We start from the raw sequence: 14,384 nt of genomic DNA, 5'->3' as shown, positions 1-14,384 counted from the left end.
CTAAACATGCCCTGGACGTATGGGATCTTCTGACTCTCATGGACCCAGACATCTGTTTCATCACTGAAACCTGGTTACATGAGCATTCTTGTTCTGATTTACATGTGGCCCTTCCCCCCGAATATAAAATTATTCGAATTGATAGAAAGGAGAAAAGAGGGGGTGGGCTACTTATCATATACAAAGGAGCGTTTACTATAAGCATCCTGGACTCTGTATCTTGTAGCACCATTAAAATCTGCTCCTTTAACTCCTTCAGTGCCCATGACGAGATGGTCTCGTCATGGAGCGCGGTTGCGCTGTGCCCATGACGAGACTATCTCGTCATGAACCCCGCCCGCTAATGAAAGGGCCGGCACAGGGCGGGGAAAGGGCGGGGCACTGAAGGGGTTAAAATTGTCGGTCTTTTAAATGGTTCCTGGAGAGGAGCCCTGGTCTACCGCCCACCTGGCTCAAAGGGCAATTTTTCCGACCAGCTAGTCGAAATCATCGCCCCTCATGTTCTGGCCTCAGATAAATTCCTGCTTATTGGGGACTTTAATCATCATGCGGAACTATCTGCCAATCCTGACACAGATAAACTACTCTCAGATATGAGCACCCTTGGTCTAGGCCAACTGGTAAATGGGCCCACCCATTGTGCGGGCCATACGCTTGACCTTCTGTTCACTAATGTATTGGATCTGACAGTTGAAACTCCAGTACCATTAATATGGACAGATCATCACCTATTGAAGTTTGCCATCCCCTCCGCACCTAAAAAGAAATCTCATCCGGATAATGAGTCTGTATTTTGTAGACCCTGGCGTAAAGTTACCACTCCACTATTCAAAGATAACTTCAGCTTTTATCCCCTAAACCACGAATCGAGTGTCGACTACGATGTATTACAACTAAATAATGCTATCGTAACCACTCTAGATCTAATTGCCCCGGTTCAGAACATTAGGCCCAAGATCAGAAACTCTCCTTGGTTCACTGATACACTTAAGGCCACTAAACGTTTGTGCCGTACTGCAGAAAAACTGTGGAGGAAAACTAGAAATCTCGTTGACCGCGACAACTATAAAAAGATGCATAATGGTTATATGCTCGACATTAAACTAGCTAAAAAAACATATTTGGTCGATAGATTAAATATGGTAGAAAATTCCTCTAAGGAGTTATACCATATCCTTAAAGAGTTCACAACCACTACCAACGCATCCACAGCGCCCGTCTCTCAAACATGGACGGACTCCCTTTCCGACTTCTTCGAGGCCAAAATCATGAATATCCATCGTACCTTTCCGCCTACCCCTGCACATATTGACACTGACCTGGAAGTACTCTCCCAGATTCCACTGAGCTCAGGTGACCTTTTATTGAATTTTAAGGAATGCGACCTCAAGTCGGTCACTGAGGCCATTACAAAAATCAAATCTGGCTCCCCTGATGACCCTTTCCCTCCTAAAATATTCTCCTCACTGGCCCCTACAGTCCTGACCAGACTTGTAGAAATTTTCAATAAGTCCTTAGTAAAAGCTGACTTTCCAGTGTGCTGGAAAAAAGCGAGAATTAGGCCTATTCTAAAAAAACCTTCGGCGGATCCAGAAACATCGGCCAATTTCCCTGCTACCCTATTTTGGAAAAATATTGGAGTCTCTAGTAAATAAGCAGCTCGTAAATCATCTCGAGAGCCATGATCTTTTGGATCCCTCCCAATCCGGTTTTCGTGCGGCACATAGCACAGAGACGGCACTGATTGAGATCCCGGACAATATCAGATTAGCCTTGGATAAGCAGCAGTCAGCCATCCTCATTCTGCTTGATTTGTCGGCGGCCTTCGACACCATCTCCCATCATATACTTGAACGCCGACTTTGGGAGATGGGGGTCAGGGGGCCGGCCCTAAACTGGTTTAGCAGTTATTTGAGGGATCGCAAAACCATGGTCCAGATGGGCAACATCACGTCTAGTAAACGAACGGTAAAGATGGGTGTTCCTCAGGGCTCTATATTGAGCCCCACCCTTTTTAATCTTTATATGACCCCGCTGGCCGCTGTGATTAGACAATATGGCTTTGATGTCATATCTTACGCGGATGATACTCAGATTCTAATCACCTTGGGCCCTGACCCCGGGGAAACTAGGCAGCGTTTTAAAGATTGTCTGATCCAGGTGAATGAATGGATGTCATCAAACCATCTCCAATTAAATGGAACTAAAACAGAGATCATACTGTTTGGCAAAGCAGCTGACTATTGGACGCATGACTGGTGGCCGTCTAGGCTCGGCCCATGCCCTTCACACAAGAACGTGGTCCGGAACTTGGGCTTCTACATCGACAATAACCTGTCTATGAGTGGCCACGTAAAGCATGTGATTAGCACATGTTATGGTGTTATGCGGAGCCTGCGTAAAGTGTTTAAGTGGCTTCCTCTCGAGGCCCGTAGACCTCTAATACAAGGCCTTATCATGAACAGAGTGGATTATGGCAATTCGCTTCTGCATGCTATTAATTCAGATCTCTTGGCTAAACTTCAAGTCCTTCAAAATACGGCCGCCAGGTTAGTCCTGGACTGTCCATACAGGACCTCGGCCCGCTTCTGCTTAAACACCCTTCATTGGCTCCCAGTAAGAAAACGAACTCTTTTTAAAACACTATGCTTAACTCACAAGCAAATGTATGGAAACGGTCCCAAGTATTGGCTGCCGAAACTTCGTTGGTACCAACCCTATAGGGCTCTGCGCTCCAGTGATGCTGCCCTGCTTACCCCCTTCAGGATTCACACTGCTAGGTAGGGTGGCCGTGCCTTCTCTTATTTGGCACCCTTTTCATGGAACAAGATGCCTTATCATCTCCGTAACATGCCTGATCACGGTGATTTCCGTAAGAAGTTAAAGACCTGGCTCTTTGGCAATTAATCTGTGGCCCTCTTTTCTTTTCGGAGTGTTTCTGCAAGCGCCATGAGACTCTCTGAGTGATATGTGTGCGATGTAAGTAACTCTGACTTGACTTGACTTAAGTCTCCTGAGGAAAGCACTTCCCTATCTCCCTGATTCCATCAGAAAGTCCCTCACTTAGACTCTAGTGATGAGTAAATTAGATTATTGCAATGCTCTTCTAATAGCAGTCAACGAGTCTTCATTGGACCGCCTGCAGGTAATACAGAACACAGCTGCACGTTTGATCTTAAATGTCCCAAACAGATCTGCTTCTCGCCCCCTCCTCCATCAACTACACTGGCTCCCCATACGTCTTCGCATAAAATGTAAGATCTGCTGCCTCGCCCACAAAGCAATCTGGAGAAAAAGCCCTCCCTATCTAGCGGAGAAACTTCACCTCTACACCCCCATCCGATCCCTCCGATCTAGCTCCCAGTTACTCCTTCAAATCCCTAAGATTAAGAAAGCACGCACAGGAGGAAAATGCTTTTCCTACCAGGCCCCCCGCATTTGGAACCAGCTTCCGCTGGCCCTAAGACAATGCCCCGATTACTGGGAATTTAGGAAAGCACTCAAAACCGTCTTGTTCCCAGCCTGAGTACCTCTTCTCCTCCACTGCCGTATCCGAGCGCTGCGATACTCCCCCGGGGGTGATTCACTGCGCTTGATAGATAACAAAATCAAATCAAATCAAATCAAACACAGACCCTGAGGAGAAAGTCATTTCACCGGCAGTGGCCAAAAGGGTAACACGGAGCACTATACAGCTGCAGTCACCAAACAAACCTCCTTCTAAATCCCCTCAAACAGGCCTCATCAGTTTTTTCAAATATCCACAAGTTCAAGTTCCACTCTGGCTTCCTCTATTGCCAGGGAAGCAGAAGGATCAGAAGCAATCATCTCTATGGCTGGTCCAAACCCGAGCATGACTAATACTCTCCCTTCTAGTAAGCTCAATTTGAGGCGCAGATCGCATTCTTGTCCTGGGGAGCAGGATGCGCCTAAGTTTGGCTCAAATAAGGTCCATTAAGAGCCTAAAGATTTCAACATCTCTCTCATAAGTAAAGAGAGGGAGTCTGTGACGTCAATTCCAACGATTGCACACAACTCTGTGCGCACCAGGGAGGTCTTAAAAAAGAGGTTGGCATTGAAGACATTTCAGCGCAAATTCATTATCATAGCGCAACTGGATCAGAAGATATAAAGTGGGAAATCCCCTCAGCTAACCTGAGGCTCATTCCACCCGTAACTGACTCGACGACCGATTACATTGACATAGGTGATCTCACATCCTCCTTCCTACAAAACTTGTAGTCAAAAATAAAAAGAACACTAGAACTAACCCCATAGCTGTTCAGAATGTTGTAAGGGGCAGGGGAATCAGCCTCTGAGACACAAGACTCCAATGGCAATGAAGACATGCATTCGACAGCCATAAGCATGGCACAAAACACTGTAGCAAGAGCCTTAATATGGCAGTCCACAAAAATAGAGGTTCAAATAGATCTTTTACAATTGATCGCGCAGTGCCTGGTGAACCTAAGCTCCAGGATGGAGGCAATGGAAGAGAAAATTCTCAGCAATCTGGCCATAATGTCCTGCTCCTCTTTATGTGCAGCAATTGTAGATAGGTGGGCCACTCTTCCAGAGATTCTCGGGGAAATTGTAGCGACACTTGGGGGGCGTGAGGGTACACCGGCAACCACCAGACCAGCAATTACTGGATTATTTCTTGCAGGCCCCAACAGGTGTAGATGGGCCTCCCCCAAGCTCAATAACAAATTCAAGCAAGAGCCACAATCCCACACAGGGTCTTTTGAGCACAGTGTCACACAGTGTCACAGCTAGAATCCCCAACCATCAAACTGGGGGCCAAGCCCGGTGGCGTGGTTGAGTTCAAAAGGAACAGTCACAATACAGTGTCACCAGCCAGCCCAGTGCCGCTAGATGTCCCTCTATCTAGGAGAGCCAAGAAAAAACTGAAGCAAAAAAAAAAGTCAAAGCTAATAGGACGATATTGCCACCTACTTTGAACAGATGAACCCTAGGAAACAACAACGAAAAGCCACTATATCCAATATTTACTCTTAAACAGAGGGCTAAACTAGGGGCAACAAGAGAAGGAGCAATTCTAAGGCATAAGAAACTCACTTTATCCTAGTAACACACAGGATCCCCAGGCTCTACATAGGGCAAAACCTGGCCCGAGTTCAAAGTATCACAGGTGCCAAATCTTCCAAAGATGGATGCCAGTACTTAGGCCTCTGCAGCTAATGCTTGAAGCGTCATGGAGTCCATATGCCCGGTAGGATCTCCCATCATTTTACAGATGAAGCCCTTGATGCCAGAGAGGCAGGCCCTTATTTCAGGAAGGTCAGACAGCTGTCAAACAGGAAAAATACTGAGGTGCCCATCCGGCCTTGGCTCCCCAATCACCAACCAAAGAAGTGGCCTAGGAACAGCAGAATCATCAGCCTCCAATGAAACCACCTGTATCTATGAGGATGTGCTTACTCCCAGTTATCACATCAAGGACCCTCATGATATCCTGAATAGGAGTAACATTCTTCGCCTATTTAAACAAATAATATCTCTTGCTCATATACATTCAGATGATTTGGAGCGGGTAAGATTCCTGAACCTTCCTGGAGACACTCATGGAGACCCAATTCTGGTGGGATTCCACCAACAGCGACTTCAACTCGCAGTACTTGGGTAAATGTCACAGTTGGTCGACTGGGGTATAGATGTCCAATCTCCTCGCTCGGAGAAATTTCCGTATGTCCTCAACCCCATCAATGGGGCGATGGGGGCCTCCTCAGTTCTGCAGGGCACTAACACTAACACCAACATCAAAGGTAGCATAATCAGTCAGATACGATCCTCCGGTTGCCCCACAGAGGCAGTATTCCTAACAACAGACACAGTCAGATGACTAGGGACAGGGAAATGCAGAAATCCCCCGGCCAACAATAACTGTAAATTATCTCCTGGAGCATAGAAGATTGCAGGGATTATGAAAGTCTTAGAGGATAAGTTTATTCATGATTATCTATCCAACGGCAACATAGTGTGCCTCCAGAAAACTTGAGTCATAAGAATCACATCACGTGCTGGCTAATATGAATTCCACGTCGCAGCTTCAAAACTGAATATATAGGGACGACCATCAGGATGTATATCAGTAATTTTAAAGCATGCCCGAAAAATTGCCGATCCTGAAATAACCACTAATTCCTGTGCTATCCAAGCCCTACTCATAAAAGGCCTGAGGGTTAATTCCCAAGCCCTTCATCGCTATAAATGTATTTCTATTTTAATCCCACACAGCCTCAGAAGAAAGATACTTTGAACCCCTAACAAGAATGATAGGTGAATTACTGATTAAATACGACTCTCACCAAGCAATCATAGTTGGGGATTTCAATACGAGGGACCTGGACAAGATACCTAACCTCCTCAGGCAAACAGGTGGGGCAGCTCCTCTTCATGCCTTATTTTACAATCATAAGCTTAGCTCGACCCAATCATTAAAGGGAGCCAGCTTTGCTTCCTAGCGCCCTAAACCTACTTTTATGAATATATCTACAATAGACTACATCCTAGTAAGCGATAAGATTGCTTCCACGCTTGAAGATTTTGAAATTGATGACGGGGTGAACGTGACCACAGACCCTTCGTGCCATTTTACAACTAGCGGTCCCCACAGCAACACCATTTCCACCAGCAGGAGAAAAGCGCCACACGGTTCTCCAAAGAATAAAATGGTTTGCTAAATTGTCCGCCTGAATGGAGAAGAGAAACTCTGGCCTTAAGTCACCTAACCCAAATTCAGAGAGATTCGTAAGCTCTTGTTGCCAACCTACAAAAGGCACTGGGGAACGGCTGATGCACACTACTGAGTAATAGCCCTGCAATGACATTACATATTCCCTGTCTTCCCATGGATCTAATCAACAGTAAATGTGCTCTTCGCAGGGCCTTAGATGCCAGGAAAAGAGGCAGTAAATCAACTGATGGCCATTCTATTACTGCGCTTAGGATAGCTCACCAAAAAAAACATGGGAGCTTAAAAGGGAGCACATTGAATTGGAATGGCTCAAAGTCTTTAATATATTGGAAGAGAAGAACCACTCCCATCTGTGGATGCATATAAATCGGCTTGCTAACCCAGGAATGACAAAGGAGAACCGAGTTGCCAAACAAGTTTGGATGTGGTATGTCGAATAACTATACTCAACTGATTCATTGGCAGTGGTAGCCGCTCCAACACGCTACTCGGAGCCAGCCACTGACACCTCTCAAGGTTTTCTAATTACCGAAGGAGCAGTAATAGTGACCATCAAAAGAAAATGAGGAACAATGGCACCCCGGGCCGAAGGGGATTCCCGCCCCTGTTTTTAAATCAGCATAAGATTTTTGGGCGACAACTCTAACGCCTCTCCTTAATCACGTCTTTGCCACTGCAATGACGTTGTGTTCTTGGAGAGGTTCGATACTCTTTCCCATCCACAAAACAGTTGACTCCAATTCGGCAAACTACAGGCTTGTTGCCCTGCTTGATATAGAAGCCAAGGCTTATGCTCAAATTCTTTTGAAGGAGCTGGAGACATGGGCAAAGGAAAAATAAATCCTTCTGTTTTTTCAGTCAGGAATCAGGCCAGGCTGCTCAACTATGGACAAAATCATAGCAATGGCCTACATGTCTACATAAGCTGTTAGGAGGAAGCAACCTTCCTTGTTTTGCTGCTTCATCGATTACAGCAACAACTTTGATAGGGTGGATCGCGGATGACTATGTGTGAAACCGTCCCTATGGAGGATTCCGCCCATGCTCTTCAAGGCAATTATATCATTATACTAGGGGACATGGGTTTGGGTTAAAACTAGTCCCACAAAAGTAACCCCCAGATTTGCCACAAACAACAAACAACGAGATTAAACAGGGCTGCGTTTTGGCCCCCATTCACTTTAATCTCTACACTGCAGATCTGGGGGCTGCCCACCAAGGAGCTAGTTTAGTCACCCCAAGACTGAGCAGGGTGCGACTCCCCATCCTGCAATATGCAGATGACACTGTAATTATGGACCACACCAGGGCTGGCCTACAAAGAGCCCCTCACTGCACTCCATCATTACAATCAGGAGAACAATCTACAGGTTAATCAGAGCAAAACCAAGGTAGTAGTTTTCGGTAAATATCCCCATAAAAAGCAATCTCAGTGGCAATTGGGAGACCTGCCAATAGGAACAGCGCCAGCTTACAACTACCTTGAAGTATGGTTTTCTGAGGGAGTCAAACCGGCCGCTCATTTAAGGCTCCTCAGTATAAAGTCCATCAGTGTCATCCACGCATTGAAGCGCCTAAGCAATCGTCTACTAAGTTGAACAGAACCCATGCTGACAGTCTTGAAAGCAAAGCTGATCCCGACCCTCAACTGCAACCAACTGGCCTTTCCAGGTGCGTTGGACAGGCTTTCAACAGCCGCTCAGATTAAGTCATACAAGGCAGTGTTGTTAGCCCCGCGGCAAACTAGAAGCACAAGGTTGAGGTTGAGGTTTGGTCCCCTTGAGTCTTGGCAACTCAAGGGGACCAAATAAAGTTTTTCATCAAGGTTTTGGAGCCTCAGAAGGCTCACTCAAATACCAACTGTTGAGGATCTTTGAGAAGGAGCGTTCCCCCCTGGGAAACTGAGCAATCACCTTCTTGAAGATCAAGGCTGAACGTTTACGCTCTCTCGGCATTCCACTGTCTGCCTGGAAAAAAGAGGTGAATAGGCAAGTGGCAGAAACCTCATTTGAAAAGGATCATCAAAATCTATGTGCTAAGCCCATCACAGTAGCATTGGACGCATCATACATCTATCGGAAAGCTCAACCTTATTTTTATCATGCCCTAACAGTCCAAGCTCGTAGGAAAATATTCTGCATGTGGCTCATCGCTTTACCATCCTCTGACTTCAATCTCACCTAGGCACGCAAGAAGGAGGCAGTTTCATTCAGGCTATGTAGGTATTGCAAAGAATCCTGGCTGCCATTGCTGTGCTGTTGCCCTAAATTAGCTAACGATGGACACCGCCTGCTTTGCCCTATTTTTAGGGCAAGGGGAGTTTGGACTTGCAGGGAGGCCTCAGACTTGTGCTTCACAGAGAACACAGCATGCAGTCTGGCAAGATTGGGGAAGTTCACAAATTCTATCAGGTTTGCACTCACCGAGTTGCCACAGATTAATACCAGTCCCTAACTGGCCAGTACACCGCACTTTATCCTTCTCCTCCCTTATGCCTTAAAGTTCTTGGTATACCCGAAGGAATCTTCTCCAGTAACTGAGAGATAAACTTAATAATAAGAAGCTAACAGGATCGCACTTTGCACTTTACCCCTTCCATGTTATATTACAGTATGCTCCGTCTCCCACTAGAAGGAGCTTATAGTAAAGGCCTTAATTGACAATTTGTTTTAAATGGCCCTATTTAATCGTTTTAGAATGTGATATACTCCTATTTATGTCATACAACTGATTGTACACGAGAACATGCCCATATTAACAGAGTCTGCATCTTCATTTGCAGACTTTGACATCTGCAAGCGTAACTCATACCATCTCATGGGTACGCTTGAGGAAGGGCAGGTGCCTTAGGGTGAGGCAAGAAAGCCCAGTGCAAATAAACCCCAGAGGTACAGTAATCTTGAGGAAATGCTTATTTCTTAATAGAAGGGATGTCAATGGGTACGAGAGAGAACTGGAAAGCGCCCCCGGGCGCCACAGAAAATAAAGTGCAATAACAGGCTCTGTGTAATACCTATTGAAAGCTCACTTCTTCCTTTTGACATTTTAGGCACGAGGAAAGAAAGCTTGAAATGAATTGTGGAAAAAAGTTTAATTCTGGATCACTTGCATATTGTAGGATGAAGATGAGGGGGTTGTATATATTTTACTGTAATGATTTTTTAATTGATCGAACAGTTGAGAAATAACATAAAAATAAATAAATATATGTCACGGTAATCCAAACTCCAGTAAATGATGTCAAATGTGTACTCACAAAGTCACAGTGAACCACAAGCAGGAAATGCATAATGACAAACTGAGACGAAATATCTCAAAGTACCATTTGTAAAGATTATCAGAGCTTGTGAATAGTCCAGAATATAAGACATGACTTATCGGTCCACTGTACATTTGTGACATGGAGCATAGGAAATACGTAAGAATGGATGAGAATAAAGGATGTCGAAACAAACCAACTTGACAAGGTCAAAGGCGGGGAAGGCCAAATAAAGCAGGAAGAGAGAGGAACATTATATTAAAATACAAGAGGAGCTGCAAAGAAATGGACCGGGCAGGGAGGTGGGGGTGGGGGTGGTGGGATTGACATGAAGAAAAGCAGAGGTGAACTCTAGTTTACGACAGTAGAGCCTCATCTGGTTCCACCATCAGAAAAATTTGATTGGCAACCTATCTGATGCAGGGCTCCAAGCTGATGAATGGTGGAATAACTTCCGTATTTAGGGCAGACTTTCCTACATTGATTACCCTAGGGTAGCACTCACAGGAAGGAAACAATGGAAACATCTCAACCCAGCATGGCAGGTTGCTGCAGTATGGATGGATGGGGTTCTTCGCCAACCAAGTGTTTTGGGTGCCAACTTGTCCAAGCATAAATAAAGCCCCATAGTTGGAGGATAACTGATTACATAATCATAATTAAAAGCTATACACCTAACAATACCAAAGAAAGGCTTTGTGAGAGAAAAAGAGAAAGTGTTTCTTGGAAATAGTTATAATCAATGAAGCTTTACAATCTTTATACAATTTAGAGGTTTTGAAAGAAAAATCACAACATTCACAGACAGAACTCTTGGTAAATTTTCACATTCCTATACTAAAATGTACAGTTCACTGCAATACATTTTCCTACCTGCCACAAGCCATATGATGCAGCTCAGGATTTCCTGCTCCCAGAACAAGAATACAGTACATGTGAGCGAAGTGTTTCTCAGCTAGTTCCGTCTTAGTTAAAACCTCATCCATCTCTTCCATTTCTAGTCGGCTGATGTTCCTGTAATAAAGGCAAAATCCTGTTAGATGACCATCACACTGGAAATCATAATCCCAACTTTTCATAATGGATTGCTCTACATGAAGGTTTAGTGTGTTTTGGTATATCTTGTGCTAGTATAAAATCAGAAGCATTGCTTGGATTAGAAGTACTAACAGTTTGCATATAATTAAGAAGAGGATTTGTTAAAGGATTATAAGGTATCAAAAATGATTCAACCAGTTTGTATTTGCTGACCTTCTTGAAGATCCTGCAGATGGTATTCAAGTTTTCAATTATAAGAAGAATATATCTTCACAGAGTGTTTGGAAGTTAATCAACGTGACTCAGTGTCCCTCTAAGATATATACACGGGGAGCTTTAAAAATGGTTTAGATGTGTTCATGTCATTATCTGCGGGGATTTCCTCCATACCGATTCAACTTTCTAACACTGGTGTTTCATGGAGTTAGCTTATCATAAACCATATTAAGGAACATCAGTACTTAATTGCTAATATTGTGGAATAAGTCAGAAATGCACTCATTTTCACATATCTTTGGAGTGCAATTCTTGAGGTTTCACAAAAATCTATGATAGTTTTTGTGCATTTTGTTTTATAGCTCATCTACAGTGCACATACACCTGGGTGGGTTTTCGGAGCTTGCTCTTTAAGACAGGACCAGTTACGAGGGAAGACAGAACTGAGTCTAATCAGCATGGCTATAGAATGACCATAATTTAAACTATTTCCTGACAATGAATTAGTCTGTAGCTGAATTGGTGGCTTGGTACATAGGGATGGTCAAAATTAAGAGAAACTCAATCCACCCTTGCCCTTCTCTATATCCTGAGACATTCACAGGAATAACTGATTAGCAGAAAGAAGAGTTTATATTGGCAGATACAGATGAAATCTGTTATCCAGAAATGTAAGGTCGAAAATACATAGTCCGACGGACAATGTAATAAATCTTAAACAAAAATTTGAGCTGATACCAGCAAGGGGCTTGAAGCCTATGGGCTGTTGTGGTAGTCATAATCCAGGAGTACTCCTCTTCTGTATTAGCTCACATGGCTTGCCAACAAGGCAGGCAACCCAAATGAGTAAGTGTGATGGAAATGTGCAGTTGTACACAAGACGTGTGTTTCCTTCTTTACAGGGAAATCATTATTCCTACAGGAGAAATCCTTTGTCCTACAAACATTGTGATTAAGGCACTTTTATCCAAAGTTTGTTTAGCCAGATTTAGGTGTGTGTATCTAGCGAGGAAAATGTAATTGTAAATATTTGTGAAAACTAATAAATATATAGATTTGTATTTGTTCACATAATTTCCAATAGCCACCACATTACCCTAATCCAAATCCTAACGCTAAATATACAGACTTAAAATCAGCAATCAGAAGTATTTTTTATTGTCTTTAGAATACAATGCAGCATATACAACTGTAATCGTATTTTACCTACACCCAAGTAGCAAACAAGTTTTGAAACGGGGTCATAATGTAGTACTAGGGCAAGGGGGCAAGTTTTCTTGTTGGGATTCGGATGGTATTTATTTTTGCTTATGACATCTGCTCATACCCATGCTATTGCCCTAAATTTGTATATTATCATCATACCAATACAGTTGAAAAGTAAACTGGCTGGTCAAAAACACTAGGGAATACTTTTGCTACTCACGTCATTAAGGGGTTTGGCTTCTTATCCAAAAGCATTCTTTCTAAATAACAATTTAAGTAGTAGAGTAACGCCATGAGGAAGTCATCTAGCTGCTGGTTCCTTAAGGAAAACAAATCAATGTATTTAATTTGGGTTCCACAAGTGAAAAATGAAGGCATTAAAATCAACACATATTGATACTGTAATGTTCAACAACGTGGTAGGCTACTTGTGTATATAGCTTCTGTCTGTACATATTCCTTTTTATTAGAAACCATACATTGCAACTGTATTATCCTGATTCAGAACATGTGAGCAAAGATATTTTTAGCTAAAACATGTTTCCCTCAGGCTTAACCTGCCTTCATGCGTTGTCAATGCAAATGTATGAGTTACACGAACAGGACCGTATAGCTTGATGCGGTCACTCGATCTTGGACCACTTTTATATGTATCAAAGCTCTCAAGCACCAAACAAAAAGACATTAATACTTTCATATGCAAATGCCTTGAAAAGGCTTGGAGGCAAAGTAAGCCTCAGCTAAGAAATACATGTATTCATAGATCTTTGTTTAGGACAATATCAAAAGAATGTATGTAATAGAAAGGAAAATATAACTTGAATAAGACTCGAAAATGGAATCTTTATAATTCTGAGAGGAGAGTGCTTGTAACATTAATCTGGCTTACTTTATGCACATAATAGCATAGCACAATTGCATATGCACTCTCCTTTCTATTCTGCTAAATTGGGTGCTGCATGCCCCTATCACTTCCTCCTCTGTTAGCTGTGACTATCATGCTGGGGTTGAGAGTTGAAAAGGAAGGGAGGAAGGGAAGAGCTATATAGGACATCCTATCCTCCCATCCTACACCCCCTCCTATAAGACAGTAAAAAAGGAGTGAGAGGTAGGGGTAGGCACAGTGATATCTGTTTTCACTCTTTATCCTGGCAGACAGAGCGAGCGAGGGCAGGAGAAAGCGCACAAGAGAGAGAGAGAGATCTTAGCAGGGGAAAGATCTGAACGAGTTCACATGGGTGAGAAAGACAGTAGTGTTTTTTTATGTTCAAAATATTTTATTGAGTTTTCATATTAAGCAATAAACAAAGACAATACAGAAAAAGTATTATTGAGAGAAAATACCTAATCACAATATAAAGATACAAGAACATCAAATAAATTACAGTAGGTAACATCGGTAAATATATTCATTGAAAAATAAAAGGGAAGGGAAGGAAACAGCTATAAAAACAATGCATTAACTATAAAATAGAGCTACTATAGCTTGGATATTGGTCTACTATAATAGCAATAAAATACTAGATATAAATATATAATTAAGAAGATAAATATATATCAACAGGTTTCCAAAAAGAGTGAAAGGAGTTAGAATTATGATTAATACCAGACAGGGATAACTGTTCTTGTAAAAATAACCCATGACCACCAAGCATGAACTGACAATAGCGAAACATCTTTCCAACAGAATGTAATAGATTTTAAAGCAGCTGATATTAAACAATGAAATAGTTTACATTCTAAATCATTTATGTATTTCGAGAGAACAGCAGATTTGCAGATTAATATTTTGAATGAAACATCATCATGCATATTTCATATCTTTTTTACAATATCCCAAACTTCAGTCCAAAATTAAAACCTAAAGGACAATCAAAAAGCATATGTTGTAATGTACCAGGATGTAATTTACAGTGCCAACAAGTTGAAGACTGAAGAAGTTTAGTT

At 42.8% G+C, this 14,384-nt stretch overlaps 1 protein-coding gene across 1 annotated transcript in view; it reads right to left on the bottom strand.

Annotated features, from left to right (window-relative positions):
* Positions 1 to 14,384, bottom strand: part of PPP1R36 (protein phosphatase 1 regulatory subunit 36) — a 400,132-nt gene that overhangs the window by 224,358 nt on the left and 161,390 nt on the right. The window contains exons 6-7 of the mRNA XM_085628012.1: positions 12,658 to 12,756; positions 10,851 to 10,991 (exon numbers count right to left, since the gene is read on the bottom strand). Coding sequence (XP_085484138.1) covers positions 10,851 to 10,991; positions 12,658 to 12,756 — 240 coding nt within the window. The remainder of the gene's footprint in view (positions 1 to 10,850; positions 10,992 to 12,657; positions 12,757 to 14,384) is intronic.

Source organism: Triturus cristatus, chromosome 9, assembly GCF_964204655.1.
Source record: "Triturus cristatus chromosome 9, aTriCri1.1, whole genome shotgun sequence".
Taxonomy (NCBI): domain Eukaryota; kingdom Metazoa; phylum Chordata; class Amphibia; order Caudata; family Salamandridae; genus Triturus; species Triturus cristatus.
Note: the sequence above shows the minus strand (reverse complement) of the source record. Positions and strands in the feature narration are given on the sequence as shown.